The sequence below is a fragment of the Oryctolagus cuniculus genome, chromosome 1 (assembly GCF_051225735.1).
Source record: "Oryctolagus cuniculus isolate XC-2025 breed Fujian yellow rabbit chromosome 1, ASM5122573v1, whole genome shotgun sequence".
Taxonomy (NCBI): Eukaryota; Metazoa; Chordata; class Mammalia; order Lagomorpha; family Leporidae; genus Oryctolagus; species Oryctolagus cuniculus.
In genome coordinates, this window is record NC_142867.1 from 163688960 (window position 1) to 163714738 (window position 25779).

The 25779-nt window shown below is 43.0% G+C and overlaps 1 protein-coding gene and 1 pseudogene across 1 annotated transcript; both read left to right on the forward strand.

Annotated features, from left to right (window-relative positions):
- The first annotated feature begins 5593 nt into the window (after positions 1-5593).
- On the forward strand, positions 5594-6436 carry LOC149128735 (heterogeneous nuclear ribonucleoprotein A1-like 3). Its single transcript, XM_089306676.1, has 2 exons — positions 5594-5794; positions 6305-6436. The coding sequence occupies exons 1-2, from the start codon at positions 5594-5596 to the stop codon at positions 6434-6436; spliced, it is 333 nt and encodes a 110-aa protein (XP_089162802.1).
- Positions 6437-6634: 198 nt separating this feature from the next.
- Positions 6635-8943, forward strand: LOC138844172 (vigilin pseudogene; annotated as a pseudogene).
- Positions 8944-25779: the final 16836 nt, after the last annotated feature.

Sequence of the window (25779 nt, forward strand, 5' to 3'; positions counted from 1 at the left end):
GGTTCTATGAGAAGCAGTATTTGGAGTATTCTGACATCTAATACATATGAATTTGTTCATTTAAGTATATTTAAGCAAGCAGTTTGGGACTGGATAAGGGAGATATATCACAACAAATTTATTGTACATTTTTTAGAGTTCCATTTAACTATATAGGAATATTGAATAAATACATGTATATGTATTTCTATTAATGTATTACATGCTTTACAAAAGCCCTTCAGATAGATAATGCAAGTATCAGTATCCTTACTTGACAATGACTTCATTTAATCCAAGTTACATCATCATTTAGAGATGTGATCTGACTCAAAGCTTTCAAGCAATTCTCCCTAGAAACCCATGACTTATTAGATACTGATAACCTATAAAGACTCATTCAGCTTCCTATAAGCAACACACTAGAGACCCAATTCTGTGCTATCCAATTTAATGAAGGGAAGTAAAGGTTTAGCCATACAATGTAAAGGTGATATTAAGTCACTCTCTTTTTATATTAGTGATGGAAAAGTAGATGTCTCTGTCAATAAGATAGCTGAAACCATCATAATGGCATGAAGGCCATAGAGGTGTTCAGCCAATCTGCCTCTCTGTCACTCAGAAGAATTCCCATAATACGGAATTATACTTACTGAACCAGAAAACGTACACTTAGGTAATTAGGAGTTCTTCAGGAGAGTTAAGGCTTCATTCTCAGAGCAGTACTAAACTTTTAGTGAAAATGAGTCATGTCTGTCCTTTCCTAAACAAGAGGTCATTGAAGTCAGTGACCACGTTTTGCTCATTGTTTGGTGTGGCCTTAGCATCTTAGGTGATATGCATGGATGAGTTGTAAAAATGAGATTAGAATGAATTATAATTGGTTATCTTTAAAACATTTACTATGACCTTACAGACACAACAGAAAGAAAACTGACTGCTGCTGCCTACTGTCCACTACTACCTAGTGGTAGCTGTACGTGACAACAGTTACCGTGTTCTTCTCATTGTCTTATATATCACCCCTCGTTCTTTTTTTTCCATCTCGATCCTTAGATGTATTCTGAGACAAGAAAGGATGAGAGTAGGGCTGGACCACAGAGCTAGCTGGATAATACGGTAAAGTAGTTGTGTGTGCTAAGTGAGAAAAAAATTAAGCTTACAAGTGTACATCCTCTCTTTCAAGTGTGTGTGGGTCTCTACTTCCAGAGAATTGTATAACCAGCTGATAAAGTATAGTTTTTGTAAAAAGCTTTTGATTAGCTCTTATAGCACTAAGAGTAAACTTGGTTAAAGGAGTTGTTGATGGGTTTTACGTTTGAAATGGAGTTTTATTTTATCGTTGGGGGGGCAGCAAGATGGGCGTGCTCCTTCCCTGCTCAACAGGCGTCTGTCTTGTTAAGAGGGCTCTGTGGAGGGAGCAGGAAGAAGGGTGGGAGTGAGGTCAACAGAGGGGTACGATGCAAAATCACTGTGTTCTCAATTTGTATATATGAAATGCATGGAGATTGTATTCCTTATGTAAATGATTTCTATGCTAATAAAATACAGAGTTAACAGAGCCAAAAACCAAAAAGCAAAAAGGGCTCCTTGGGATATTTACAGGTCCTATTCTTTGACTTTTTCTTCCTTTGTTGTAGACAAGAGACATATTTTGAAATTTTCGGTTAAATTAACCGCACAGCCTTAACTTGCCGATTCCCTTATTTTCCCTTAATGTCCGTTTCTTCTCTTTCTGCCATCCTGTGTATTACTAATTGGTAAAAATGCCCAACATTGCATTCAGCTTTGACGTCACCTGGCTGATGAAATAATGTTCTAGTATTCACTGTACGGCCAACAATATACCTGAATGTTTGGTACACTTAGCGGTATCATTGAGAAATAAAAATATTGGAGAATAACATAAATAAGGACAGTGTGTAGCTACTGCCAAGGAGGATAGTTTTCTGCTTTAGGCTTAATGGGCGGTGGGATAGTTTGGCCCTAACACTTTACAAAATAGTAGGTCAACAGCCTTATGCTGGAAACTGCTAAAGACCAAGGGAAAGACTTCCTACTTGCCATATTGATTAATGTTTTTCTATAGGTATTTAACACACATGTGATGGCTTCAAACAATGGAAATTTGCTCTCTTACCTGTCTGGAGAAAGGAAGTCTGAAATCCCAATGTCAACAGCATCACATCCCCTATGGAGGCTCTGGGTGGAAATCTGTTTCTTTAATTCTTTTCACTTTCATTGTTTGCAGCTCCTTTGTCTTATGGTCTCGTTACTTGACTCTCTGTCTTCAAATGGCCTCCTCTTCTGGGTGTCCATATCTTCTTTACATTTCTAATTAAAGAATAATAGGCATGTTAGGTCTTTACCACCAGATAATACAAGATGAAATCCTCATCTCAAGATCCTTAAAATATTTACATGTACTAACACATTTTTATCTTGAAAAAAAGGTTATGGTAAATATGTTGCTCTGTAACAGGAAGAAAATTAATGTATCAACTTCCCAAATGATTCATGCATTGATTTATTGTAAAAGCCAATACTGAACACTTAAGCTATGTTGAATCCTAGGTTTGTATTACTTACATGGAGACAAACTGGACACATCTTTGCCTTAAATGTCTCACTAGATTATTCATTTTAGCATGTAAGTGTTTGGAGTTCAAGGTGCACTGGGGATACCTGAGATTTTTAGTGTTAAGAAATACAACAGTAATATCGGCTCAACAACCCAGTAATTTATATAATTTATATAATCCAGATCAATATGTCTTGGTAACCAATATGGAATTTACATTCATTTACTTTGGAATAAAACAGTTAAATAAATACCAAAAAATTTTGGGAAGAGAGGTATGGCAATCATGTTTTGATGCCTATACAAGTCCATTCCTTCTGAAGGGGGACTTGGGGAACCACCTTCGCCATTGCCCACTAGTGTTTTGAGCTGTTAAACATTGTATTCCCACTCACAGACCCAAGGATGACCACAAAATACAAATTTGAATAATTAATTAAGTCACTCTTTGTCTCCCTTTTCCTAGTTTCTATCCTCAAGTGATGGCTTTCCTTTTCTTTGCCTACAAACTCACTCCCATGTTGATCTCAGTCAGTCTTGTGGCTTTAAATACCAGGCTTCTACTGATGTCTCCCAAATGAATACCCACAGCACAAGCCTCTCCCTTGCACTGCACTGCCTACCAGCATGTCCACCTCCCTACTCCTGGCAGCTCTACTTGGTCTCACCCCTAAAACACCCAAACCAATTCCCAATCACCCACTAGACCTGCTGTTTCCCATAGCCTTTTCCAGCTTCTGAGTTATTCAGGCCAGAATATCTGGAGCCATCTCTTTGTTTCTGCCTCTTATCCTAAGTACTACTTAATCTTCTCAGTTCTTCCTTAAAAAAAACTTTCATCACTTCCACTGTGATCACTCTCCCCAAGCCCAAATCACATTCCACATGGATGACTGCAGACACCATCGCATTGGTGGCCTTGATTCTGCTTTAAGTGGCCTTTAGTGTATTTGGTGTATTTACAACAGATCAGCCCTAGCTCCAGAGTCAGTTGCTCTTTACTGGTAGCCCAGCAAGAATAGGAGAGGGGGAAAAGTCATAAGGGAGCCTGCTACATGTCCTACAGACCACAGATGCAAACCTGAGAGAAAAGAAATCTACCAATGCTGAGAAAGCATGGCAAAATCCAAAAATCAAAAATAAGGAAGACAATCTTAGCCCAAATGGAATACTACCACATTTCAACATTAGAATATTAAGATGAAGAGATTGAGGCAATATCAGAAATGTACTTCAAAAAACTAATCATTGCATTACTCAGAAGCAATCAGAATCAAATTCAGGATCTAAAGAATACTATATATGATATAAATGAAAAGTGATCAGAGGAAATTGAGATTTTAATGAGAACCCAAAGTGAAATACTAGAAAAAAAAAGAAGTCAATAGATCAAATAACAAGTACAGTAGAATGTCTTAACAAGAGTAGGTGAAGCAACAGAAAGACTATCTGAGCTAGAAGACAAATCCCTGGATGTTTCACAATCAAACCAAACACAATTAGAAGAAATCAGAAAACTAAAGAACACTGTTGGAGAGCTACAGGATACCATCAAATAATCCAACATACAGGTCTTAGGAGTTCCTGAATGCCTAGAAATAGAGAATGGATTAGAAAGCCTATTAATGAAATAATAACAGAATACTTCTCTCTTTGGAGAAAGAAAGGGACATCCAAATATGAGAAGCACATAGAACACCCAATAGACATGACCAGAAAAGACCCTTCACATGAAACACTGTAGTCAAACTCTCCACTATAAAAAACAAAGAAAATATTCTAAAATGTGCATGAGAGAAACGCCAGATTTTATTCCAAATATTTCCCATCAGACACACAGCAAACTTCTCATCAGAAACCCTACAGGCTAGAAGAGAATGATAAGAAATATTTTGAGTCTTAAGAACAGAAAACTGTGAACCCAGAATACTATACCCTGAAAAGCTCTCATTTATGAAAGGAGGGGAAAGAAAGACCTTCTACAACAAACAGATATTGAAAGAATTCATCATCATTTTGTCCAACCTTACAAAAGATGCTTAAGGATGTGCTACACAGAGAAACACAGAAACATGGTCATCACTGCCAAAGAATGTGAAGGCAGAAAATTCCTCAGTAAAAGTACAAGGGATACCCAAAGTAAAAAACAGCAGCATTCATGGAAAAACAGCAAGGCAAAGTCATTATTCATCAATGGTCACCTTGAATTAAAATGGCCTCAAATCTCAATACAGACTGGCTGAATGGATTAGAAAATGAAAACCATCTATGTCCTGCCTACAAGAAGCGTATCTCATCAAGAAAGATACTTGAAGACTGAAAGTGAAAGGGTGGAAAAAGTTATTCCATGCTAAAAGAAACCAAAAAAGAGCTAGCGTAGCCATTCTGGTATCTGACAAAATAACTTTAACATGAAAACAGTTAAAAGACACAAAGAAGTACAATTTGTAAGAATCAGGGATCATCTCAACAGGAAGAAATGACTAATATAAACATATATGCACCTAATCACAGGGCACCCGGATACCTCAAAGAAATGTTAATGGGTCTAAAGGGAGACATAGACTCAAATATAGTAGTAATGGGGGACTTCAATACCCCACTTTCATCAATGGACAGATAAACCAGACAGAAAACCAGCAAGGAAACAACAGAACTAATCAACACTAGACCAATTAGATGTAACAGATTTAATAAACACAGCATTGCATCCTAAAGCTGCAGAATACACATTCTTCTCACCAGTACATGGAACTTTCTCTATAATTGACCACATGCTAGGCCATAAAGCCAGTCTCAGCAGTTTCAAAAAAAATCAAAATCATACCATGCACTTTCTCATAGCACAATGGAATGAAATTGGTTATCAACAACTTAGAAATGTCAAGAATATATACAAACAAATGGAGATTGAACAACATGCTCCTGAATGAACAGTGGGCCATAGATGAACTCCGGAGTGAAAATGTTGGGCTTTCTGCCTGCGGATGCCGCCGAGGAAGCATCCTCGAGTTCTCTCTTCCCACCGCCGTCATGTCGAAGTCAGAGTCGCCCAAGGAGCCCGAGCAGCTGCGGAAGCTCTTCATCGGAGGGCTGAGCTTTGAAATGACCGATGAGAGCCTGAGGAGCCATTTTGAGCAATGGGGCATGCTCACGGACTGCGTGGTAATGAGAGACCCAAACACCAAGCACTCCAGGGGCTTTGGGTTTGTCACCTACACCACCGTGGAGGAGGTGGGTGTGGCCATGAACGCAAGGCCACACAAAGTGGATGGAAGAGTTGTGGAACCAAAGAGGGCTGTGTCGAGAGAAGATGCCCAAAGACCAGGTGCCCACCTCACTGTGAAAAAGATCTTCGTGGGTGGCATTAAAGAAGGCACTGAGCCGGCGCCGCAGCTCAATAGGCTAATCCTCCGCCTAGCGGCGCTGGCACACCAGGTTCTAGTCCCAGTTGGGGCGCTGGATTCTGTCCCGGTTGCTCCCTTCCAGGCCAGCTCTCTGCTGTGGCCAGGGAGTGCAGTGGAGGATGGCCCAAGTCATTGGGCCCTGCAACCCATGAGAGACCAGGAGAAGCACCCGGCTCCTGCCTTCAGATCAGCGCGGTGCGCCGGCCGCAGCACAGTGGCTGCGGCAGCCATTGGAGGGAACAGCAAAGGAAGACCTTTCTCTCTGTCTCTCTCTCTCTCTCACTGTCCACTCTGCACTGAAGAGCAGAAGAGCATCACCTCCGATTACTTTGAGCAGTACGGGAAAATCAAGGTGATTGAGATCACGACTGACCGAGACAGTGGCAAGAAGAGGGGCTTTGCTTTTGTGACCTTCGACGACCATGACTCCATGGATAAGATTGTCATTCAGAAATACCACACTGTGTAGCGTAGCCTCTCCTCCTTTACCAAGATGGCGGCTTGTCCCTGTTTCGCCACAGTTCCTACCTTATGAGCTTGGTTTCCTCACGCTAATAAGAGTGGAACAGCAAAAGCTGGCCGGCTGACAGCGCCTCAGGACAGACTTCCTGGCTACCGACCATTTTGCTGTCACTGACCTGGACTGTGCATTGGCAGGAGACCAGCCATGAGCTCCGTCGCAGTTCTGACCCAGGGGAGCTTTGCCGAACACCGAAGTGGACTGGTTCCACGGCAGATCAAAGTTGCCACTTTAAATTCAGAAGAGGAGAGTGACCCTCCAACCTACAAGGATGCCTTCCCTCCACTTCCCGAGAAAGCAGCGTGCTTGGATGGTGCCCAGGAGCCTGCGGGAGCATGGAGTAACAAGATCTGGCCCATTAAGGTCTCTGTTATCACTCAGGTATTCCATGTGCCCCTGGAGGAGAGGAAATACAAGGACATGAACCAGTTTGGGGAAGGTGAGCAAGCCACGATCTGCCTGGAGATCATGCAGAGGACCGGCGCTCACTTGGAGCTCTCTCTAGCCAAAGACCAAGGCCTGTCCATCATGGTCTCGGGGAAGCTGGACGCTGTCATGAAAGCTCGAAAGGACATTGTCGCCAGACTGCAGATCCGGGCCTCAGCAACTGTTACCATCCCTAAAGAACACCATCGCTTTGTTACTGGCAAAAATGGAGAGAAATTGCAAGACCTGGAGCTAAAAACTGTAACCAAAATCCAGATCCCACTCCCTGATGACCCCAGCAATCAGATCAAGATCACTGGCACCAGAGGGCATTGAGAAGGCCCACCATGAAGTCCTGCTCATCTCTGCTGAGCAGGACAAGCACGCAGTGGAGAGGCTGGAGGTGGAAAAGGCCTTTCACCCCTTCATTGCCGGGCCCTACAACAGACTGGTGGGCGAGATCATGCAGGAGACGGGCACGCGCATCAGCATCCCTCCACCCAGCGTCAACCGCTCTGAGATTGTCTTCACTGGGGAGAAGGAGCAGTTGGCTCAAGCTGTGGCTCGCATCCGGAAGATTTATGAGGAAAAGAAAAAGAAGACCACGACCATCGTGGTGGAGGTGAAAAAGTCGCAGCAAAAGTACGTCATTGGCCTGAAGGGCAACTCGCTGCAGGAGATCCTGGAGAGAACCGGAGTTTCTGTTGAGATCCCCCCTCAGACAGCGTCTCCGAGACGGTGATTCTTCGCGGTGAGCCTGAGAAGTTGGGGCAGGCGCTGACGGAAGTGTATGCCAAGGCCAACAGCTTCACGGTCTCCTCTGTCTCTGCCCCTTCCTGGCTTCACCGTTTCATCATTGGCAAGAAAGGGCAGAATCTGGCCAAGATCACTCAGCAGATGCCAAAGGTTCACACTGAGTTCACAGAAGACTGTAAACTACACACTAAAGGCTCCTGCTGCAAGTTGTTAGACACAGCCTATGACCAGTTCTGTACGGCCTTTCTAGATATTGTTGAAATTTCTCCTGCCAGTGAGGTTTGTCTGGTCCACATTTTAAGCAGAAACCCATGCCCCTAAAGAACCACCGTCTCAGCTGGTGCTGCAGCTCAATGTCTCATAAGCTGCTTGATTCCTCATACAATCTGTGAGTATCATTCCTACCAGACTATTAGTATCAATGAATGGATGAATGCATTGGTTTCTTTTCTCCCCTCTAGAATGAACGCAGGCTGCACAAGTCAAGATTTGTACTTTCTTGTAACTGATACTACCATTGACAATCATCCCTGACACAACCTAGAGAGTCAGTAGACATATTGATGAAAATGTGATTGATCTGCCTTACAAACATGAGCTGGATCTTGCTACAAGCATCTCACACTATTAAAAATAGACTTTGTCTTGCTGCCAGGACTCTGTCCATTACCCAAGGAAAATGGGTAGGAAAGACCAGGGCATGTGAGCACCACACTCTTCCCTCCCCTCATCAGCATCCACACTGTGAGCTCCTGCACTTATCAATTCATCATGACTTGGAAAATGGCAAGATTAAGCCTTGGAGCTCAAGGCCTTTGCTCTACATGCATTTAATTTGTCCTTCTCACACAGTCACAACAACTTACCGAAAATCTACAGATCTTCTCATCTTTGGACTTAAGATCCTTTCATGACCTCCACACATTCAGCAAAATAGACGAACAGTATATGAACTTGCTTGTGCTCTGCCTTTGTAGAATCCTGCAGGTGCATCTCCAAGGCTTCAACTCTCAGGCACATCTGAACGCCTCTCAGATGTCCACTGGAAAGACTTATCTCTGGATAAACACTTCGTGGAAGATGACAGAAGCTGACGGAAATATTTGCACTTTACTTTTTTTCCTGTCTTAATGATGCAATTGCTGGACTGTGAAATACCATATCATAAACAGATTGCTCTCCGAGCCATGAGTCTGGTGAAGACCAAGCAGTACTCCTGTGATTTGTACCATAGTGATTTAGATTGAAATCAGAATAAAGAGAATCTTTCCTGATATTTTTAAGTAGCATAATGAATCTAACTAAATTTAAACTTGCAGTGATGACAAAGCAGGTGTGAGTTCTTCCTGTCGTGGTCACTTCAGATACAATGAGCTGGATAGCAGGCCCTTCTGCTCTGAGAGAATCAGGAATTCTCGAGCATTTCTGTCTTTTAAAAAAATGTACTCACATGGATATTTGAGAAGTTGTGGAAACCACTAAAATTATAAAGCATGGTATCCTAACACATGACAGGGAGAACCTAGCCTTCGGTGATGTCAGTATTGGGAGAAAAGAACAGAGGTAAGAGGCAAGGGGAAATGGAGGGAGTCTTGTTGCATACCATCCTACTGCACACATGCAGGGCTGAGTGTTAAGAGATGTCACAGCAGGTGGCAATGAGGGGGAGCTGTGACAAAGCTGGAGCCTGATTGCAGCTCTACCAGCAGGGGCTGGGGCTTGGAGGGGGGTGGGGGACACAACAGAAGGCACCAAAGGGCTATGCACCAGGCCTGACTCCAGGCCCAGCCTGACTTTCTAGTGCATGGGGCCCTCATGCAGCTGGCTGCACTAAGCAGCCCACCCTTGTGGGTCCTGAGGAGTTGATGTGCTAGGGCTCCTTCAACCTAGGCATGGCCTCCATGGGCTCCTGAATGCTTCACCCAGGGTGCAGCTTGGCCCCCACTGACCACATGTGGCGTTGAAACCTTGGTTGCTGGAGGGCTGCCCCAGCTCAAAGTGGAGCCTAGGACACCCTAGCCACTGCCAGTCTCACCAGAGTTTCCTGTTCTTGGACCCCTCCCCCCACAAAGATGGCTAGGCCTACTTGGGTTGAGGTGCCCAAAGTGGAGGAGCACTTGTGAAATTGCCATGTCACAAGAGGCTATCAGATATTTAAGAAAAAGGCCCCAAACCCAAGTCATTGGGCTGCTGTACAGGAGTGGGAGACCTGGAAGAAACTCCTGGGAATTAAGAATTTTAGGGCCGGCCCTGCGGCTCACTAGGCTAATCCTCTGCCTGCTGGCACCCCAGGTTCTAGTCCCATTTGGGACACTGGATTCTGTCCCTGTTGCTCCTCTTCCAGTCCAGCTCTCTACTGTGGCCCCAGAGTGTGGTGGAGGATAGCCCAGGTCCTTGAGCCCTGCACCTGCATGGGAGACCAGGAGGAAACACCTGGCTCCTGGCTTCAGATCAGTACAGCGCACCGGCCATAGCGGCCACTTGGAGGGGTAAACCAATGGAAAAAGGAAGACCTTTCTCTCTGTCTCTCTCTCTGTGTCTAACTCTGTCTTGTAAAAAAAAAAAAAAAAAGAATTTTAAGTGGGTGTTACTTGTCATACTTGAAGATCTCATTTAGCTCTAAGTCAGCATGTTCCAGGAGATTTTTAGGGGAGTTCTTATAGAAGAGAAGAAACTTGTAAGGTAGCTCCTAACTCCAGGTTTCCAAAAATGCTGCCTCAGCAAAACATTGGAAGAACAAGCAAACTGTGGTGAGCAAGCTCTTTAGATCCTTTTAGATTAGGTTATATGCCTGAATAGGTTTGTGATGGAAGAGGCCTCTTTGATGTCAAGTGTGCACTGTTTTTGTTATGCTACAAGCTACATATTTTTGATAATGGCAAGGATTCTGCTTCCTTGATTTACCATAAAAACTCTAGTTTTTGAAAATGTAGCCCTTGGCATGGCATCAAAGCACCTGCATTCTCCTTAAATGGAGATGCTTCTTGGGAGTTCCTACTTAGTAACTCAAAGTGGGCAAGGTGTGAAACCATATTGCATTTATCTACAGGAAAACCACAATCCACTCTGTTACTAATGGGAGTAATTGTGTTCCATTTTGAAAGGACAGAGTGGGCGGAGTTAGAGTATCACATCTCACATCCAAATCCTAACTTGTGTCTCTCCAGTCATTGTGTGTTTGAGGCAGGCAGGGGCAGAAAAAAATGGCAAATGTATGAGACTGATTTATGGATACTAAGAATAGTTTCATGATGGTGCTGAACAAAATAGTGCCTCTGAATATTCTCTTCTGTGAGTTCTATGGCCATTAATTTGTCTCCTGATATGAGGATGCTGAGATGGGCTAGGCAGATGTAGGTAGATCCAACAAACCAATGGAGGAGGTCTTCCTTTCCACTGCATCTAGGTTATGATGTTTGAAGTTAAGCTGTCTCTGTAATTGGAGTTAGCTAGCTCAGAGCTGAGATTCCAGCTCTGTAATTGCCCACATGTTCTTCCATCAATTGCCCAGAGCATTAGAATCCATCTCTTAATTTTAGTTTTCTCCTTTAAGGTGTTGATTACTTCTAAAATGGAAGTGTAGATAGATTAACACTTCAGTTATTGAAATGTATGTATGCATGGGGTTGGCTTGTGGCATAGTGGGTAAAGCTGCCACCCGTGGTGCCAGCATCCCATATGGACGCCATTTCAAAGTCCTGGCTGCTCCACTTCTGATCCAGCTCCCTGCTAGGGTGCTTGGGAGAGCAACAGAGGATGACTCAAGTACTCACACCCATGTGGGAGACCCGAAAGAAGCTCCTAGCTACTGCCTGGCTCAACTCTGGCTGTTGCAATCATTTGGGGAATGAACCAGTGCATGAAGGCTCACTCGTGCTCTCTCTCTCTCACTCTCTCACTGCCTCTCTGTAACTCTGCCGTTCAAATAAACAACTAAGTCTTTAGAAAAAGGACTTAAGTATGCATGAGTGTGACTATTAGAGTTTCAGGGCTTTAGCATTTAGATTCCTGGGTCTGACTCAGTCCAGTAAAGCTTGGGTTAGGGAGCAACTACTCTCTAAACTTGCCTCAGTTTACCTGGATTCACAGTTGTGCTTGGTGCACTAAAGCAAAAATTCCATTTGGACTCCCCAGCTGTCAGGAGAGAATGGAGGAGAACGCCCTGATTCTCCTTTGGAAGGTCTCGCAGTTACCAGCTGTGTGGTTTCAGATACGTCATTTGATCTCTGCAAGCGTCTGTTTCCACAGTTGTAAAACTCGGGTAATGCCTCTCTCCCACGTTGATGTGGGGATTAGGTGTGCCAACATATAGAAAGCACTATCTAAATGTGTTTCTATTATTATCAGAGGTATTTAAAACATCAGAGTTGAGGTGTAAGATCTTGCAATCCACTCATTAGCCCTGTCAGTGGAGAGAAGAAGGGATTAAACCTGGCAGGTATTAAGCTTCCAGTTTAAGTTTTTTCCTCCCACTCCTATTTGCAAAGCATTTTCTTCCATTGTCGGGAGTCACTGGAGCTTGGGCCAATTACTTGTGTTGACAAGTCATTGAACAAAGTCATAAGCACCTGGCTCTGAAATCTAGGCACCCAATGGCAGCTCCAGAGCCCACCAGGCAGTATGTAATCTTGGGAAATCTTGTCTCTCCCTATCCTGTGCACTCAAGAGCCTGACAGGAGAGACCTGGGTACTGTTAACTCTGCTTCTGTGAGTGGGGAAATACGAGTGAGCCAGAGCTTTCAGACAGGCTTATTGTGTGTTTTTTTGCTTTAGAGTTATAAGCTTTCTTATCAACTGACTCTGAGCATTTGCCATACTTGCAGTGGTCAGTGAGATACACAGAAAGAGCTATACAATGATATGCTAGTAAACGTGCAATAACTGACTGTCTAAAAACCCAGCTGATTTGTAGTGTTTGGCAATTTCCATGGTGTAAATACACTGACTGTAGCCATTTTCGTGCTATCACAGTGATGCCACCACATATGAAGTTGGGAACAGAAGAACACAAACAGTTCACAGAAGCCAGAACTGGATCAGCATCCCACTGGATAGATCCATGCACAGTATGCCTAACAGTGCACATGGAAATCTAGAAACCACACAAAATGTGAATTTGCTGTTAGCGCTGGTATCAATACCCAGTCTCCCCACACTAAGGAAATGTGAGTTCTTTATATAAAACTGGAAAGAATGTTTGGCTCACCTGTCTGGAGTCTGCCTTTTCATCCTGATGATTCTTCCTAATCCTTTTCTGCAGGAAGCCTTCTTAAAGGGTGTTGTATAGATCAGTCAAGGAAAGGATTCAACTGGCCAAAGTACAATTATCACAGATGATTCAAGAGAGTTTTTATTTTGTAGGTAAGTCACCATAGCTATAAGGGAACTGCTGTGGTGAAGGGCAGCATTCTGCAGTGACAGCAAATAGGGCATTAGTCACTAGTGAGCACACTCCATTCTCGTCGTTTTGGTGGATCCTGTGCTTATTCTTTTCCTGCAGGGCAGGCCCACAGCAGGGAGAGGCTGCCCATGCATTGGGACTTAAGCTTGCTGGCAAAACTTCTTCCTTCCATCTTGCTTGAAAAGAATCTTCCCCATCAGCCTGGAATTCCTTTTCTTTTCATAACTTCTAGGACATTAGGGATCCTTTTGTTCCCATTAACAATGTTTTCCTTTTTAAACAGCTTAGCCTGCCTGAGAGGAGGAAGCTAAAAAAGGGGGGAATTGAAAGATCAGCAAAAACTCAAACTTGATTCCTGAACAATTTGTCCTAAGATGTCCTTCCAGATGACAGCCTTGGTTCCTTCATTTTTCAGATTATCTGTTCTAGATATATCCCCAACTGTCCCCCAGTTAATACTTTAGTAGCTTGTAGACTGAGTTCTCAAACCAGAAATCAGCTTTTAAAATGGTTGTTCATTCATTCATCATTTGAAAGGCAGAGGGAGGGCAGGCGCCGCGGCTCACTAGGCTAATCCTCCGCCTTGTGGCACCAGCACACCGGGTTCTAGTCCCGGTTGGGGCACCGGATTCTGTCCCGGTTGTCCCTCTTCCAGGCCAGCTCTCTGCTGTGGCCAGGGAGTGCAGTGGAGGATGGCCCAGGTGCTTGGGCCCTGCACCCCATGGGAGACCAGGAAAAGCACCTGGCTCCTGGCTCCTGCCATCAGATCAGCGCGGTGTGCCGGCCGCAGCGCTCCGGCCGCGGCGGCCATTGGAGGGTGAACCAACAGCAAAAGGAAGACCTTTCTCTCTGTCTCTCTCTCTCTCACTGTCCACTCTGCCTGTCAAAAAAAAAAAAGGCAGAGGGAGAGAGAGAGACAGAGGTGGAGAGAGAGATCTACCATCCACTGATTCACTATCCAAATACCCAGCTAGGCTAGGCCAAAGTTAGGAGTCTATAACTCTATCTGGGGCTCTCACATGGATAACAGAGGCCCAAGTACCTGGGTCATGTTCTGATGCCTTCCCAGGTGCATTAGCAGGGAATTAGATGGGAAGCAGAATAACTAGGACTCCAACCAGCCATCTTATATGAGATGCTAGTCTTGAAACCAGTGACATAACTCATTGTACCACAATTCCAGTCACTCAAACCATAAATCATTATGAGGGCTTTAGTAACAACTTACTAATTTTTTTAAAAAAATTATTTATTTACTTGAGAGGAAGAATTACAGACAGAGGGAGAGACAGAGAGGTCTTTCAACTGCTGGTTCACTCCCTAGATGGCCACAAGGGTCAGAGCTGGGCTGCTCAAGAGCCAGGAGCTTCTTCTTGGTCTCCCACGCAGGTGCAGGGGCCCAAGTACTTGAGGCATCTTCAGTTGCTTTCCCAGGCCATGGCAGAGCTAGATCAGAAGAGGAGCAACCAGGGCACAAACCAGCACCTGCCTATATGGGATGCCAGTGCTGCAGGTGGAGGCTCAACCTACTATGCCACAACACTTGCCCAAATCATTAATTTATTAAATTCAACATTAAACCTTGACCCTATCCTTGAAGAATTCAAAATTCATTGGGAGAGATATTTTAAAAAACATATTACATATAATCTTTGTCCTATTAGAAAATTATTTCCAAAGGGCTGATGATACCCAAAGAAAATACTCTTCAGCAATATTTAGTTAGAACACTGGAATGATATGGCCCTGGTTTCAAATACTAATTCTGATGCATAGTAAGGGCGAAAGTTAACTTATCTGACCATAAATGTTTGTAGTACTTTTTCTTACATAGGCTAGTAGTGACACTTGGGCTGGACTTCAACTTCCAGGAGAACAGGCATTTTATTTTGTTCACTGTTAGAATTCGAAGCCATAGAAAAGTGGCGCCTAGTAAGTGGTAATATATATTTATAAAACAAGTCCTATAAAGTGTTTAATACCATGTCTATAAATAATTAATAAAAGCCATCACTGTTTAATTTACACTCTCAGAGAAAATAAGCAATGATTCTGGATGTGAAATTAGGAAAAGATTTTGGATTATTTTAATTTTTAAGGTTTATTTGAAAGAGAAACAGAGTGAGACAGAGACAGATACACACAGAGAAATCTTCCAACTGGTTCACTTCTCAAATGCGTGCTATAGCTGGAGCTGGATCAGGCAAAAGCCAGGAGCCAGGAACTAGGTCTCCCTTTTGGGTGGCAGAAACCCAACCACTTGAACTGTCACCTGCTACCACCCAGGAAACACATTAATGGGAAGCTAGAATTGGAAGCAGAGATAGGACTCAAACCAGGTGCACCGATACGGATGTACGACTTCCAACTGGCATTGCCACTGCTGTGCCAAATGCCCAGCCTTAAGAAAAAGTTTATAGAATGGAGGGAGACATAAGAGATTGAAGAGACATAAAAGATCTTAGGAAATCCAGTGGATATTGCTAGGAGAGGAAATAGCCCATGGTAGTCGTGAGTAACAAATCCCAGAGAGAGTGAAATGATAACCTGAATGAGCTATAGCAGCCAAAAATGGACCACAGCCACCCATTAGCTTCACTGACCTTCTCTTTTTATCTGGGCCATCCACTGATAATAATGATCACAGCTAAGTGCTTACAACATATTAAGCTTCTAACATGTTTGAGTATTAACTTGCTAAATCCTTACAACAATACTTTGAGATTGGTACTGTTAGAATCTATTTTAAGGGCTGGCGTCGTGGCTCCCTTGGTTTATCCTCTGCCTGCGGCACTGGCATCCCATATAGGCACCTGTTCTAGTCCCGGTTGCTCTTCTTCCAGTCCAGCTCTCTGCTGTGGCCCAGGACGGCAGTGGAGGATGGCCCAAGTGCTTGGGCCCTGCACCCCATGGGAGACCAGGAGAAGCACCTGGCTCCTGGCTTCGGATGGGCGCAGCACCTGCCATAGCTGCCATTTGGGGGTGAACCAACGGAAGGAAGACCTCTCTCTCTCTCTCTTTCTCTCTCTCTCTCTATATATATATATATGTAATTCTACCTGTCAAAAAAATCTATTTTAAGATAGTTAGGAAAGGAAGGTAAAGCCAGGTTGGCTAACTCACCTAAGGTTCACCATGAGTAAGTGAAATAGTCAGGCTTCAGAACAGTTGTGGCTCCAGAATTTTGTTCTCAATGTCTATGTTAGGTAGTTTCCAAATCACAGACAGATTTTATTTTCAGTCTTTTGAGTTAAATACTGTCTGACCAGTACCTCCAGGCTCACAGAAGCCTTGAAGTTATGAATGACTATGTAGCTTTTAAGGCAACATTATGTGATCAGAAATGATCTATGCTTCTTATGTTCTGTACCAACTTTGAGGAGATTGTGAAGTCCAGGTGTTTGACCCCCAGGAAAGCTAAGCCTCTGTCCAGCTAAATTGCTGAGGCTGCGTACAGAGCATATGTCTGGCAAACATGACTAGTGCCATAACATGTGAGGAAGAATGAAATGTGGTTGTAATGCTTGTTGGGATAGTTGGTCACCACAGTGTAACCTGATAGACTGATAGAACTGCATATGCACAGACTCTGCTTCTGATTAGGTGGGCTCAGCGCTTGACTCCTGAGCTAATTCTTCCTTCCCAAAGCTTACATCAACCCATTCACCGTGTTCTTTTTTCAGAGCAGTGGATATGAGTACTGTGCCTAATATCCCAGTCTTTCCTACTAGGTTGCACTCTGTTTGCACTTGTCAATTCTACTCCCCCAGGAGCTGAAGTTCTGGCTCAGAACTGCTACCTGTACATGGGTCAGTCAGGTACCTACCTGCATGTTGTCTGGCATTATATTTTAATAAAGCACTCTTCTCAATTCCATTGGTCCCTGAAAACACAGTTGAATACTTCTGTGTATCACAGCATATTCTTTTTTAAAGATTAATTCATTTGAGAGGTAGAGTTACAGAGAGAGGGAGAGACAATGAGAGACAGGTCTTCCATCCACGGGTTCACTCCCCAAATGGCCGCAACAGCTGGAACTGGGCTGATCCGAAGCCAGGAGCCAGGAGTTTCCTCTGGGTCTCCCACATGGGTTCAGGGGCTCAACCACTCTGGCCATCCTTTACTGGCTTCCCAGGCCATAGCAGAGAGCTGTATCAGAAGTAAAGCAGCCAGGACTCAACCTGGTACCCATATGAGATGCATTGCCAGCTTTACTGGCTACATTGTAGCACCAGCCCCGTAATACATTCTTGATAAGCTTTTCTGGTTACCCAGAACTATTTTTTAAAAAAATATTTATTTATTTGAAAGGCAGAGTTACAGAGAGACAGAAAGAGATATAGAGATTTTCCATCCAAGGATTTACTCCCCATATGGCTGCATTGGCCAAGACTGGACCAGGCTGAAGCTATGAGCTGGAGTTTCATCTGAGTCTCCCACTTGAGTTGCAGGGAATCAAGATTTTGGGATATCTTCCACTGCCTTCCCAGGCACATTAGTAGGGAGCCATATTGGAAGTGGAATAGCTGGGACTCAAACCAGTGCTCAAGTGGGATGTTGGCATTGCAGATGATGGCTTAACTCCATGTGCCACAACACCTGCCCCCTATGTAGAACCATTAAGTCTCAGCCACAGCTGCTCCTTACCCCTTCCCTCCCTTACCAGGTCATTGCTAATGTCTGATTTTGGCTTTTCCTGGCATTATATCTCATTTATAGCTATGAATCTATCTTTGTCTTCTTAGGTAATGTCATCCATATTTCCCTAGAATAGTCATAGCAACAATTCAGAAACTTCATTGGTATTGCTAGAACAGGCTCAACTTCTAATTATTTACTATACAATCCCTTACTTGTTGGATCTTTCAAGTGTTCTTTATATTCTACTGCCAAAGATAACAAAAATTATGTTAAAATTAATAATTCGTATTGGAAACTTGGACAAGGAACCAAGAGAAAAAGTTTAAACAGAGTAGAATATTACTTTAGCTGCAAATAATTGCAGCAGGATTCCCTCCCTGTGGCTTGCATGCCATAGATGAGCCCTGCGCCTCAGGAGTGAATGGGACTTGGGAATACAGTGGGATATTACTCCCATGGCAGTGTTGCATTTTACAGTGATGTAAACTAATAGTGTATTTTGCAGATGTAATGAGGTTCCCAATCAGTTGACTTTGAATCAACAGAGAGCTCTTTCTTAGCATCTAGCCTGACCCAATCGGAAGAACTTGGAACAGACTGGTAACAGTAGCAGCCATTCTCCTGCTGACCTAGAAGCAAGAAAAAGCTATGCTTTTGAAGGGCCACAGGCTAGGACATTAGCGTGACTTACAGCCGGCAGTCAGCAAGAAAATGGGACCCTAGTCCTGAAGCCACAAGGAACAGAATTCTTCCAGAAATTGTAGGAGCTTAGAAAGGGGTTCTCAGTCCCTGCGAGCCCATATTCCTCACCTGATCAATCCCTTTATTTCAGCTTTGCATGATTCTGAGCAGAACACCTAGTAGGGCTATGCCTGGAATTCTGACCTACATGGACAGGGAGATCGAAATGCATTTGTGCTGTTGTAAGCTGCTAAATAGAGTGATGTGTTAGGCTGAAACAGAAAAAAATAGAATCATCAATTGTTCAAGTTGGGGGGCAGGAGGTAACTGATGGTATACTAGTAGAAATATAAAAGAAAATGAAGTTTACTAAACCAAAAGTTATTTTGAATGCCTTTGAGCTGCTAAAATGATAAAGAAAACTTAAATTTTGCTGGGTGAAAAAAAAAAATCCCTCTGCTCTCCCCTACCGCATTGTGTTTTGAAGGTAGGTTAAAGGTTTTTTTCTTACAAAATTATTACAATACTTAAAAATTACTTATTTGAAAGGTAGAGAAACAGGAAGACAGGAAGAGAAATCTTCCATCCTCTGGTTCACTACCCAGATGCACTCAACAGCTAAGGCTGGGGGAGGCTGAAGCCAGGAGCTAAGGACTCCATCCTAGTCTCTGTCATGAGTGGCAGGGACTGAAGTACTTGGGCCTTCATTCCCTGTCTTTCCAAGCACATAAGAAGAAAGCTGGATCAAAGCAGAGAAACTAAGACACCAACCAGTGCTTACAGTCACATGGGAGACCCAGATGGAGTGCCTGGCTCCTTGCTTCAGACTGGCTCAGCCTTGTCTGTTGCAGCCATTTTGGGGGAGTGAATCTGCAGATGGAAGATCTCTCTCTCTCTTTCTCTGCCTCTTTCTTTCTCTCTCTGCAACTTTGCCTTAGAAATAAATAGAATAAATACTTTTGAAAAAAATAATTACCTTAAATAGTTCACATTTCCTTCGTGTGAAGGTTGAGGTCTTTAATATTAAGGTAATTTAATTTTGTGAATCTTTTTTTTTTTTTTAAAGATTGATTTATTTGAAAAGAGAGAGAGAGAGAGAGAGATCTTCCCTCTGCTGGTTTACTGACCAGATGGCCGCAACTGTCAGCATAGGGCCAGGCCAAAGCCAGGAACTTCATGCACATCTCCCATGTGGGTGGCAAGGGCTCAAGCACTTGGGCCATCTTTGTCTACTTTTCCCAGGCTATTAGCAGGGAGCTGGATTGGAAGTGGAGCATCCGGGACAGGAACCAGGGCCCATATGGGATGCTGGCATCACAAGTGATAATTTTAGCTGCTGTACCACAATGCCAGACCCTATTTTATGAATCTGAATGTTCTTCAGTATTCATGTTGAAGTTTTACTACTATGTACCAGACAAACCTTTGAAAAATCAATCTGTTCTAATAGAAATTCTTTCTTGCCTTAGATGAGATGATTTCTTTTAGGATGATAACCAATGTTTTGGGCCTTATGGAACTGGTCAAGTCTTCAGAGCACTTCACTCTGTTATCTCTTCTGATGCCTTCAGTATCCCTGTGCAGCAGACTGTGCAAGAAGTTTTATTCTCATTTAAAGATCAAAGAAAACTGCAGGGCCAGAGAGATGAACGTACTTGTCAGGAGCAGATTGATGATGGTGCTGAGATTAAAACCTATGTCTTCTGAGTCTTTGCCTTGCCCGGGAATATTTGTGCTCATTTTCCATGCATGTATCATTGTGACAAACTTTACTAGATAGCAGGTCAGAGAAAATGTTTTTTTAATCAGTGATGTATTCTGAATGAAGGAATTCCTTAAAAGCCAGTTGCCCGTTTTAGGCAAATCAAACCAGCATAGTTACCTGAAAATAAGAGTTTCTCTAGGACATTGTTCAAGGAAGATAGTCTTGAAATAGTTAAAGGGACAAAATTAAATACCTGTGTTGACTTCTCTGTAAGGTATGAAAAGACAAAAGAACTGCAGTTTTGCAAGTTCCTGCAGGCAGAGTGGGGAATGGGAAAAGTCTTCCCATCTGTGATTATTATGACAAATACTGTTTAATCTTCCATCTTAAGTTCCAGTTGCCAGATTTTTTGTAGTGGCTGTTAAAAAGGAAGAAAAAATTATGGCAACATGAAAATACAAGGTAAGGAGTATTCATTGTTTCCAGGATGCTTCTGAGCAAATCTCTGCTCTGGGCTTCACCTGTCAGCTACTCAGTGAAAGCTGAGGGAGGGGCACTCAAGGGAACAAAAGGCAAACTGCAATATTTGCAACATTTATTTACGCAATCAGATAGTGCCTGAGTGGGAACAACAAAAGTCAATAAAGAGAAAGCTCCCATGCTGAAGTGAGTGATGCGACTCTAAGACAGTCCCATGCTGATGGACCAGGTTCTCTTGGGCTCTGGGCACCCAACCAGTTGGTCATAAGATCATGGCAGATAGAAAGAGTAGATGAAAACAGCCAGTCACTATTGGGAGTGTGGGTAAGGCAGATGCTGAAATCTTCAGAGCTCTGTTAGCCTCCCCAGGGTGGGCACTGGGGCCACTTTCCCTCTGGCTTGGAACTACAAGGCATGAAATAGCTTATTTTGGGTAACTGGGGGCTCTGGTCTGCCTCAATGGTCAATACATTTCCCCTCACTTTCTTCCTTATAGCTGACTCCTCCGTTCCACCTGTAGATGTTCTCATTCAGCTGCAGCGTCCCCATCTTCCTTCCTTTCAGGCCTGCAAATGGCTCCAGAACACTTGGAACTGCTAAGAAAGCTTCCTCTCCTTTCCCTGCCAATGCCCATGCTGACCTATGGCCTGTCATAGTCATAGCCTCCCATGACCAGCCCAGTTACAGGTAGGCTCCCACACGGTCACCTCCCCACCATTCCCTCTGGAGGATGACCCCTCTCTAACATTTTTCTCAGGGCTTTGCCTTTTTTTCTGATGCATCCTGTTGCATGTGTTGCCATTGAAATTAGTTTTTCTCTGCTGCTTCTTGATTCATGTCACTCTTCTGCTCAGGACTTGTTAGTAGCTCTTCATTATACACATAGAAACACCCTAACTACTTAGTAGGACCTACATTGAAGGCAGAAATCTGTGAACCAGAGGGCCCTGCATGTCTTCTCAGGAATGGCAGTTCAAGACCTAATCATCCTGTGTCCTTGAGCCATTTCTGTAGGTCGGCCTATAGTCCCTACGTCACAGCAACTGCAGCTCATCCTTGGTTGGGGGGAGGAACTGGGTCGCTTACTGCTTGCTACAAAAGATATTGTTTTTAGCCCTGGATTCCTGAATGGCATTACAACCTGCTGCACCCGCAGCTGTCATTTTTGTTCATTGCACTGCCCTTTGGGATGAGGGGACCGTGATGGTACTCTTGTTTTTTGCTGTGCTGTAAGTAACAAATTTTCTTCCCTGATCCATTGAGTCTTGGTATCTACTTATGGCAACTATGGAGTTTTAGCAATCTGACTGCTTGCTTGGTCTGTGGGGTAGGTTCTTCTATGATAAAATATCTTCATAATTTGTTTCCCATGTTTTATTTTAGTGCTGGATATATTTTGTTTAAGCATTCAACTACTACATGAGTTCTTGGCACCAGTCAAATCAAGTGGGGCTCTATGCAATGAGAAACCACTTACTTTCTGTTCTAGTTCTTTTTTTCTCCTAAAGTTTTCTTTGTTCATATCACTTCTTGTCCAAATGCCTGTATTTCAGTAACATGAATTTCTAGTACAACCAGTCACCCAAGCCTGATTTAATGAATAAAAAGTCAAAGATTTCTTTATTTTTTAAAAGACTTATCATTTATTTGAAAGTCAGAGTTAAACAGGCAGAGAGAGAGAGAGGGAGAGGGAGAGAGAGAGAGAGAGGTCTTCCATCAACTGGTTCACTACCCAAATGGCCACAATGGCCAGAGCTGGGCTGATTCAAACCCAGGAACCTGGAGCTTCTTCTTTGTCTCCCATGTGGGTGCAGGGGCCCAAGCACTTGTGCCATCTTCTGCTGCTTTCCCAGACACATTACCAGGGAGCTGGATTGGAAGTGGAGCAGCCAGGACTCAAATGGGCACCCACATGAGTGCTGGCACTGAAGGCACTGGCTTTACCAACTATGCCACAGCGGCAGCCAAATAGGCAAATGTTAAGCTAGACAGTGAGAAGTGAGGAGGATGTTAACAAGAGTTTTGACATCCCCAAAGGTTGAATTATATGCTATAAACATGGTGTTCAATGAGGTATTCCATCCTTTTAGTGGGAGGAGGTGCAGAATTTGGAGGGTTGGAGAATTTGGAGGTTTGGTTGTGGGCTCTGCCACCTCAAAAGGGATGTACGAAAGCAGCTGTGAATGTTCAACTGTTCTAATAAAAAGTCGTTTTCCCCAACTCTAGATTCAATTAGAATGGGCTGTTTCTGAGTATTGTCCTTTTGAGCCAGTATCTTACATTTCCTTTGGCTCATGTGAATCTGTTGTAGTCATATAAAATATTAGACAGTATCTCATTTCATTTTTCTTCTTTCTTTGCAAACAGACCTGATTATAAGAAACTACTGTTGTTTTGGGAACTGGCCCTTGTTCTGTATCCATGGAATGCTATGGCCAGGCAGGATTACAAGAGAATATCATCTTTTCCATCTTCATAGGCTCAATACTGAATGTTGCCCCATTTTTCTAAGATGCAGCTCAGAGAACTGCAGGGCAAAACATGGCCAATATGTATGATTTTGTAATTGTCTTGGTGCCTGAAACAAGAACTAATTAGGGGTGGAATACTGGGGCCAAGGTATTCTGATACTGGTATTAGCTTCCCCAAGTTTGACCAAGGGCCCAGCATCCTTTATACACATACGGGATTGAGATTTGCTTGCACACCCAAAGAGGCATTGAGGGGGTGGGGACTGCAGGCAATAGGGGTTCAACTCCTGGTTCTATACTCCATGGCGAGCCCTTGGCTGTTCTTCCTAACCCAGTAATGAGATACGTTCTTCTTTCAAGAGGGTCCAAATGGGACCATGACATTTCATGGGTAATGACACCCTGCCATCTCCACATGCACACCCATTTGTGCCAGAGGAAACTTTGGCCTCTTCATCAGGGCCAGAAACCTTCATAGAATTCCTAATGAAAATGTCGGTATCACCGGGTAGATTGAGAAACCAATTTTAATTATACTCACAGGTAAAGGAAGCACTAATTAGATATTAATTCATTAACAAGTTCTAGTTAAACACTCACATTCACATTCATTCACTGAAGATACAAGGTTCTAATTCATTTCTGGGAATCCCCAGAGAACCGCAGAATAAATGCAACCTGAAATCAATTTTCCTTTACACACAAAGGATAAAATACCTTATCAAAAGCTCATAAAACCCCCCATTAAAAGGGGATGAAGTCCCCAAACAAGACCACCCCACCTTATTTGGGAAGGTCAGGAAAAGAGAAATTTTAGAGATTGATCACTTTCTGCTAAATTTACTAACAGACCTTTTCCAACCCAAATATGTTTGGCTTCAACAACTAAACCAATGGTCATAGATGTTGTGATGGGAGATGGAAGTAGAAGGTAACTCACCAAGCCAAATGATCTGCTCACATTCCCAGCTGAAGTTCAGGTCTTTGACATAAGGCTGGTAAGGCATAGACAAGGATGTCTGTAGGTTGCCAATTTGAAACCAAACTAATGTGAGTTTTGATTTTCCGTGTACAGCAGAAAGCCATACACTAAAGCCAGGGACTTTTGCTGGGAGGAATTTTGTTAAGAGACAGTCAAGTGAAGAGTCAGGAACAATGCTCAATTCTCACTCCCCAAGTAGTATTTGCAAGAGATGTTTATAAAGAAGGAAAGGAGGGGTGGTTATCCAGCATAGGAGAGTTGAATTGTCTGCTGAAGGAGTGATCATGGTCTTTCTACCTAGTAGCAAGTCAACCATATGATTACTGATATGTCCCATGTTAAAAAAAAAAGTATGCATTATTATTGAAGATTTTGGCTCAGAGCATCATAAATTAATCTGGTAGTCAGCAGTGCATGCACTGCTGAGTGTTGTCAGTTCTGACAGAGTTTAGCCAATTTAGAGATGTATAACGTTTGTTGATGGTCTGCATTGTAATCTGAAAAGTTTCAGGTAGTTCCTCCTTTCTTAACCCTGTAGGATATGCTTTCAATTAGAGGCCTTATGAGGGAAAGGGCAAGTTTGAGATCCATAACTGATCCAAGTAACTTGTTTACTACAAGATGGGTCCTCTACTCTGAAAAGATTGTAGAGCAATAATTGGCAAAAAATGGCCTACAGATCAGTTTATATTCTCAGAAGATGTTGTGTGCCCTTGAGAGAAGCATGTTTATCACATTTGGGAAGCATTGTTGAAGAAGGGGTAGGTGTTACAGAAAATCCACGTGAGTCACAGATTCAAAAATATTGAATCTAGAGAATGTTTATGTACACCTGAAGTTAAGTATCTGATTGGAGGTAGTCCTCCATGAAATTAGGGGGAATATGTAAATAAATTAAATGCTGAAAATTGTGGATCAAGAAACATCTATGGCTTCATCACCAGCCTTCACAAATGATATAATTTCCATTAGGTGACTGAAAAATATAGGGTAATTTTCTAAAAGCACTTCCTCATTGAAACAGTGCTGAAAATGTCAGGAAGAGTTTACATAGTAACAAATAAAATAATAAAGCATTCTTATAGAGCTTTAAACTTCGTATATCATTTTCTCATTTTCTATCTAATCTTCAAATCAGTTTCATGGAATAGGTATTATTTCCCCACTGGAAATGAAGGCATCCTGAACCCTTAGTAATGCTTAGGAAAAGTCAAATCCTCAAATGTTACATCTGGTCACGCTCTGGTTGATTACCCCGGTGGGAACATTACGATCAACAGGGACTTAAAGATGCCAGAGCAAGAACAGATTTTGAATTAGTGTTCCTACTGAAGCCACATTTAAGTAAAAGTATAAAAATACCAAAATTAAAAGACCAGTAACAGCCAAAAGATGATGGAATTTATCAACCACAGAAAGTTTTTGATAAATTTTTGGAAACCAAAAGTAGAGTGGATGGGTGATAGAACAGTCAAGAAAAGACAACCCCGTGGAGGGGCTGCATGAAGGCAGTCTGTTTTTGCAGAACCCTGGTTATAGTTAGAGGAAGGAGAGAGAAGGACTAAAACAAGGAGAGAAAAGATATTTTGAAGAAAAGGTTTCATTTAATGAGCTCCTTAGATCTCTCAGGTGTCCCTGCATCTGTGTGACTTTACAATGGATTATTGATCAAGGCAATAAAACAGGGATTGAGAGGGTTCAACCCAAGGTTGTCAGCTGTGGTCATTGTCACTACTATAATTCCATCCA

What these genes read in the sequence shown, in the direction of transcription:
- LOC149128735 (XM_089306676.1), top strand. Translation starts at nt 5,594, where the DNA reads ATGTCGAAGTCAGAGTCGCCCAAGGAGCCCGAGCAGCTGCGGAAGCTC. An exon ending in CCTACACCACCGTGGAGGAG is followed by an intron (nt 5,795 to 6,304) that starts GTGGGTGTGGCC and finishes TACTTTGAGCAG; the next exon opens with TACGGGAAAATCAAGGTGAT.